We start from the raw sequence: 8,276 nt of genomic DNA, 5'->3' as shown, positions 1-8,276 counted from the left end.
CTTGGCATAGTGTTAATTGTGAAATTGGCATGAATTATAGATGTTGAGATAATTGTTATATTGATGTGAATGAGGAAAGGTAAAAATGATAGTGTTAATTATAAAATTTAAATGGATTGTGATGGATTGATAAATTATGATACATGCTTGTAAATATTTTATTAAATAAAGAAAATATGATGAGATTTTAACATGGTGTGTTTGGATGTACTTTGCATATAGATATCTTCTTTTCTCACCGTATAAATTGTGGATATTTTAGGTGGAGAAGATCCGGCTGCAAGTGGCATATAGGATGCCAACAGTTTTATTTTGGGAAATGCTCTGATATTGTGGCATCGGGGCAAAGGATTTTTAGGAGCGAAATATTCGTGTGAATTTGGTACTGTAATATTATTTTAAAAACAATTTGTAAAAACTCTTGTGTGTTATATGTTATATTTCTGCTAACGTGGTTGTTCGAAGTTTCTCATGTGAACCCTTTTTACTGTAAAAGAAAGATTTATTACAATACATGTGTTGGGGTAGTAAGGGTGTCACATTTATCAATGTCATTTATTTAATAAATATTCCTTAATATATTCCACTTATGTAAAATAGGGAAAATGGATCTACCAACCGTACTAGGCCCTTTCACTTTTGTTATCACTGCTGTCTTTCCGGGTATTAGTTGGGCTATGAACGCAACCGCAAATACTGTAATATTTCAAGACATAGGAGTATCAACTTTTATTTTTTCCCCAACACAACAAAACCCTATTGTTATAGATGGTCAAATAGTAGTCATTTTTATCTACCTCCAGCGAATCACATTAATCCAACAGTGAACTTGTATCAACCTAACATGTAAATACTATAGTAAGAGTGTGAAAAACCATAATTTTTAAATAAGTACGTTATTGTAAATAGTTTTGAATAGTTCGTAATGTAATTATAAACTAACTATATGTAAGCAAGTTTACAAAATTTTCTTTTGTTTTATGTATAATAATATTAATGATATATATACTTGTGTTAACAACCTATACATATATACAAATATATATATATATATATATATATATATATAATATTATGTTTAATATTATACAAAATTAGGCGTTACAATATAATATGTAAAATGTTACGTCATGGAGTCATGTGAATATAATGCATTGAGTCTGATTGATATGCATCATATGCATAAAAAAAATTCTTGTATTGTAGTGTGAATGTGGATGTGAGTTAATGTCAATATATGAATATATAAACATAAATGATGAGTATTGTCATATGAGGAATATGTGAAATGTGAAGTTATAGAGTCATGTGAATGTAATGCATTAAGTTTGATTAACATGCATCATATGCATAAAAAAAAATTCTATATTGTAGTTTGAATGTGGAGGTGAATTAATGTCTATATACGAATATATAAACATGAATGATGAGTATTGTCATATGAGAAATACGTGAAATTTGAAGTCATGAAGTCATGTGAATGTAATGCATTGAGTCTGATTGGCATACATCATATGTATACAAATAATTTTAAAGGGTACGATATGAAATACATTGCTAGAGAATGTCCCTTATGTAAAAGATTGGGAACCAACCATGGGAATAGCTCAATTTGGAAGTCTCAATCCTCCCCTCATGAGTATAAGATGTATCTTGCAAGACTTAGTTATCCCAACTAGATCTTGATAGTATGTCTTTCTAGTGAGAGGTAGATGGTGTGACCCAACATATACTCCTGGACTACTCTAGTGTATTGCTAACAGCAATGCACAAGTGAGATGTTTTTACTAGTGTCACATGCATGTTATCATGTAATTTGTGTCTATTGCATAATGCACTATAACTTTATCTATTGTTGTTTATTATGCTATGAATGAATAAGTATGATGATAATGTGTATTTTTAAAAAAGGGGTAGATGTGGTATAGCATCAATATGAAGAAGACGTACTAACTAGGTTAACACCCGACTTCCCATCAATCATATGTTTCATATCAATAGTTCTAATATTAAAAGAAAAAGTAAAAGTACATAGAGGGGAACCAAACCAAAACCCACCGACAAAACGAGTAAAGAAAAAAATACAAAGAAAATTAACCAAAGATAAAACTGAAACAACAAAATTGCACATACACAATAGCCACCTAGCCATAGACCTTAAATCAAGACTAAACCAGCAATTAGGATCCGAAAGTATTCAAGTATAAGTAGCTCTAATTCAGGAATATTTGGAGGATTTTGCAGCCCTTGATCTAGTTCTTGGTCTAGACACTGAAGGTTTCTTGTGACTATGAGCTTTATCCTTTTGAGAGGGTTGATCCACTTCCTTCCACACATATCCACTCTCTGCAAGGATCTTGAACTCTTGCTGGACAGAGGGAGCAAAACTAGAAAGCTCTTATTGAACATTATAGAAGTCAGCTATTCGATCAAGACATGGGTCCAGCAAAAAGCTACTCGCACTTGGACTCTTAGACTTAAGATCCTTTGGTACATGAGGCAGTAAATCCTCTTATTCATCTTCAGATTCGGTAGCAACATTTGCAATGGTTGCGAAATCTCATTTTATATGAGATTTTGTGTTTGCTGAAACATCAGAAACGGTAGCTTCACATTCTGCTATAGCATTGGAATAAGGTTGCGCTTGAGCTATGTCAACAGCAACATGCGAGACTAAAACTTGATCCTAATCAGATTGATGGTGCTGATTATTATCATTTGAGATCTCTTCCAAAGATGGCATGCCATCTAAAGAAGAATCGTTGCCACTTGCTAGTCCCCGAGAAGACTGAAAATCACGTTCAGCTGGTGCAACACTAGAAATTGCACCCTTCTGACAGCTAGAAGCTTGGATCACCGCATGAGATTCTGGAACAGCTTGTGCAGCAGACACAGAATAGGTGTCATCAACTAAGGTCGTTTTTTGCGATGACAGCTGAATGAACCTCTCGGTTTGCAAGATCTTTAACCGAGTCAACGACCACCAAATTGACCGGCTGCTCATCAAGCAATGTAGAACTGTAATTAGCAATAGCACGCTCCTCAACTCCAACATCCGAAATAATTTTTGGATCACTCCCAGCTGCATTATCCAGCAAGGCACTGTCCAGATTACGAATGGAGCCACCACCAGCTTTGAAAAGCTGTGCAAATCCAAAATTTATAGCAGCATCAACTTTTTCAGCTCCCGGGTTGTAAGGAAATTGAATAATTACATGAGAGTTTGGAAAAACCTATGCAGTAGAATCATTACAAGGAGCAAAGGTTAAAATAACTTTAATCGGTAAAACTGATATATCAACTTGATTAGCAACAAGATGTATGTCCAAGTCAGCTACCACTGAATCTAAAATATTAGAAAATTTGATCATTTCAATATTGGCTGGATTAGATTGCACCGCAGGTGCATCATGAGAGGTAGAGGCTAAAACCTTGCTAATATTTAGAGCCGAATTATATCCGTTTGATTAACATGATCACTAGTCGGAGGAGCAACTCCCGAATCAGTTCTTGGTGTTTCATTCTTTTCTGCATATTTACGTAAATCAGAAACTAGTTTTTGTGCAGTCTTTAAATTGTAGCTAGCACCACCTGTAGGTTTTTGAACTTTGCAAGAAGCAAAATTATGTCCAATACATTGGCAAGAAGAGCAAAAAACCAAAAGTCTTTCAAATTCTAAAGAAACATAAAATGCATAACTTTCTCTTTCAACCAGCAACTGATCTGACAAAGAATCTGCAAGATTGATCTCTACCAAGATTCGTGCAAAAATGTCCATATGATCGTTGTAAGGTTTGCTTGGTCTAGAGCTATAGGCGTACCAACTCCTGAATGTGTATTTGTGTATGGTATATCTGACTATATGTGTTGTTTTTGTTTGGGTAACCTGTTTGTATTCCTGCACTATTTTCTTGTGATTGTTATAAGTGATCATCCACATGGTATGTGTTGAGGATGTTGGTGATGAGGCCTAATCCTGAATGTTAGGTTTCTTTTATAAGACAAGTGATATCAAGGAGTAGTTAGGACTAGTTTAGCACTTGTTTGGTTCATTTACTTAGGAGAACATTAGTTTTTAGTTTTCTTGTAATTCTTTCGGTTACATTGTGTTATCATGTTCTTAAAGGTAAAAGTGTGTGGTATGGAAGTCACATCTTAAATCCATTAAATTCAAGAATAATTCACTTTTTGGACATAAGGTATTGTCTCACTACAATATTGCAATATGTGCTAATTCAATTCTATGGACATTAACACTTAAGCACAAGAACCTTTTCTTACTTAGAATTTGTTTTACCTTTCTTTCACTTATTTGTGTGAGGGATTGTGGAAATAATGACATATAAGTACTAATTATTTCAATGTTACTATTGACATATTAAATGTTTTTTTACCATTGGTAAAAGTATTTTTTTATTATTTGTCAACAGACTAATTCTCTTTATACTATATAGAGAGTGAGTCTTAAGAGAGATTATTATCTATTTTTCTAAGTTTTCCTTCATACTTTCTCTATTGTCTTAAAAAGTTTAAATATATCAAATTTTTACAACTAGTGTTTCAAAATTTAATTCCGTTGTCGGAAGTCGCTTCAAACTCAAAGGCAAAGGAAATAGGCGACGAGTTAAGTAACTTCAAATCTTTGTAACTCCAAACTCTAAGTTTAATAACTTCATTTCTTAGTACATATTTGAGTTTCTACTTAATGATAACCATTTAATAAATTATATCCTCTTTTCATATGTTTTTTAATTTTATTTTTTTACTCCTTCCAAATACGATTTTTTAAACTTAATAAACTCAAAATTAAATTTTAAAACTGGCACACCATAAAATTCAATATATTTAATTAAATAGATAAAATAAAATTCAAATGTCAATAAATTAGTTATCATCTATGCGGATATTTTTAAGACATTTAGATAAAAATATTTTGAGAGTCTCAAAATTCATTACATTCGGATGAAATTTTTCTCTCAATGTTTAGACCAGTTTTTTTTAAAGAAAAATACAAAGATAAAATAGATAACTAACGATTGTTATATACTAAAAAAAATTTAAAATTGAAGTATAATATATAATTTTCAATTTGGCGGCATAAAAGAAAATCTAATTCACGATTTTGAAAATTTTAACTCTATGTTTGAGCCGATTTTTTTAAAGAAAAAATACAAAGATAAAAAAGATAACTAACTAACTAATCCATACGTATATGATTCTTATCTGTTAAAAGAAAATTTCAATTGAAGTGTAATATATAAATTTCATTTTGGCGCCATAAAAGAAACTCGATTATGAAATTTTTAACTCTATCTTTGGACAAATTTTTTTAAAGAAAAAAGCAAAGATAAAAAAAATAATCGACTCACCAACTCACATGTGATTCTTATCTCTTAAAAGAAAATTTAAATAGAAGTGTAATATATAGATTTCATTTTGGCGTCATAAAAGAAAGTGTAACTCATGACTTTGAATTTTTTTTAACTATTTGTTTGGGCAGATTTTTTTTTTAAATGCAAAGATAAAATATATAATTAACTAACTAACTGACATGTGATTATTATCTACTAAAAGAAAATTTAAATTGAAGTGTAATATATAGATTTCTTTTAGGCGCCAAAAAAGAAAATTAATTCATTACTCTATATAAAAAATGAGCAGTATTGTAAACGAAACCAAAATTCAACTTGAAAAGGAAAAAGTCTTGAAAAGTGATTGAATTCAAAGCTAGTCCCAAATTAAACAAGAGGAAGAAGAATGTCTCAACAACACAGTCACAATGCTGAAAAGGTTGGCTCCAACACAACTTTCAATGACAATCATCAATTGTTGAATGACTCTGAAAAACAGTTTTTCAATGTTGCCACTCAAGTTCTTCCCAAGTCATCGGAGGAGTCATTATTGATTGACAATATTGAGTTTGATATGGATGAGTTTTGGAATTATGTAGATCATTCACCTCCAGTGAATGAGTTCTCCCCAATGTTAATGCAGGATAATACGGATAAATTAATTGTCGGAGAGACATCAAATGTCATTCATGCCGAGTTAGATATCATCAAGTTATTGAGTGATTCAGATAACTTATCAGTTTCAATTCGGCGCAAGAAATATGTTCATTGGAATAAAGATGAACATAGGTATATATCTCTTAATTAAATTTTTAGTATTATCTTTTTTCAATATTTTTTATTATTATTATTATTTATATTCTAACATATGTTTTCTCGTTTTCTTACTATTGTTTTGAATTATGTATATAGGTTATTTCTAGTCGGACTTCAGATATATGGTAAGGGAGATTGGAAAAATATTGCAAGATATATTGGAACAAAAAAGGCAAGCCAAGTTTCTAGTCATGCCCAAAAGTTTTTCAATCGGTTGAGTGCATCAAAGGAATCGAAGAAAAGAAAAAGCATCCATGACATAACATTACAAGACATGGATACAAGGATCCCTCAGCACATTTATGAATCAAATGGGATTCTTCCAACTCCAAATTTTGCGATGCAGGCACAAAATATGCAAGAAACACAATATGTGTCACAAGACTCGCAACTCAACCCACCAAGCAATGTGCATCATCCAATGGAGGAATATAAATATTTTAATAATAAAGAGCCTCAACACATTGAGCATCATAATTCCATTTCTTGTCTATCTCTTGCGGTACAACAATTCCATAAATGCAACAAAGACAATTATTGTTGCCCTTCAACCTCCAAAAATATATGACTCATCTTTTCAATATTCTGAAGCTTAGCAGAAACTCCATGTAGCTCAAGTTATGTATCGATGGTTTAATTTTTATTTTTGTGGCAAGAGTAATTTTTATTTTATGCAGTTGATAGTGTGATTCTTGGTACAATGGAATAGCTAACATAGTCAAATATGAATCTAGAATATATATTCTATTGGGCAAGAAATTATGAGAATTTTTTTGAGAAGTTTGACTGCTGGTACAATTAATATTGAATAAGTTAAATTATTTTTTTGAGCTTCTTATTTTATTGGCTCTTTTATTGTTAAAAAGTTTAGTCAAATTTCTTAATTTTTAAAAATGACCTAATATATTTCTTTTGTTTAATTGATTTACGATATTATTATTTTTTATATATGATACAATAAAAATTGATATGTATCGTCGTTACATGTGAAAAAAAAAAATTTAAGCAAAGTAAGACGACTTTAAAGTTTAAACCCATAAGATAAAGATGAGGCATGAAGGTGGTGGTGATCATGAGAAGTAGCCTAGTAGGTTTAATGGTGGCCTAAATTGGCCACAAGTTATAACTTGGTTAAGTAAATAACAAGTGAAGTGATGAGATTTGGATGGAAAGATGAAACTTAATATTTTAATTATTTTTAATAATTGTATTAATATAAAAAATGTATATCAAATAAACATATTACATTTAATAAATAGTGACAGATTTAGTAACTTTAGATAGTGGAACAATATTTATTTTTACATATCATTTTTAAAAGTAAAAATATACATTATAGTTATTTTCTATAAACTTTTATATTTACGATTACGACTAGAATTAGGTCAAACTAGATTATTTATAATTTAGTAAGTTTGAATCTAACTTTCGTTGAAAATATATATTTTAAGTATGGTTTATTTATCTATCCTAAATAATTTTTTTAATGTTTGGCTAAAAATAAAATCCTAGAACCCTACCTTATAATAATTTAACACTAATAAAAATATAAAAGAAAATATGTTAAATTTTATAAAAATTTAATTTAATTTATTTATGATATATACATGTTTTTAATATCTAATAGAAACTTTTAGATGATAATTGTTTTAAAAACATATTTTATAATAAAAATTATATATAGAACATAAATCTTACAATCATTACCATTTTAATTTTTTTAATCAATATATACAATAAATAGAAAGTACAAGAGGTAAATGTACATGTTACAAATTTTATTTTATCAAAAATTAATTTTTTTTAATTTATTACATTATATATATGAGCATTAATATATATATATATATATATATATATATATATTAATATATATATATATATATATATATGTGTGTGTGTGTGTGTGTGTGTGTGTGTGTGTGTGTGTGTATGTGTGTGAGTGTGTTTTTACTTAAACTTTTACAAAAATTACTGGTTCATTATTAAAGAGTATTCTCTGTTATATATGAAAATTTATCTCCTTTGAAAATTTGAAAAACATCAAATAAATAGACATTCCTTTGAACTTATATTTTATACATATGATAATTTAAACATAGATAATTT

General features: G+C 29.6%; 1 protein-coding gene across 1 annotated transcript; it reads left to right on the top strand.

The window, feature by feature from the left end:
• The first annotated feature begins 1,174 nt into the window (after positions 1-1,174).
• On the top strand, positions 1,175-7,984 carry LOC145954434 (uncharacterized). Its single transcript, XM_083068595.1, has 2 exons — positions 1,175-6,140; positions 6,264-7,984. The coding sequence occupies exons 1-2, from the start codon at positions 5,758-5,760 to the stop codon at positions 6,733-6,735; spliced, it is 855 nt and encodes a 284-aa protein (XP_082924721.1). The 5' UTR covers positions 1,175-5,757; the 3' UTR covers positions 6,736-7,984.
• Positions 7,985-8,276: the final 292 nt, after the last annotated feature.

The sequence above is a fragment of the Cajanus cajan genome, chromosome 2 (assembly GCF_000230855.2).
Source record: "Cajanus cajan strain Asha chromosome 2, NIPB_CcT2T_4, whole genome shotgun sequence".
NCBI lineage: Eukaryota > Viridiplantae > Streptophyta > Magnoliopsida > Fabales > Fabaceae > Cajanus > Cajanus cajan.
This window is presented reverse-complemented; position numbering and strand designations above follow the sequence as displayed.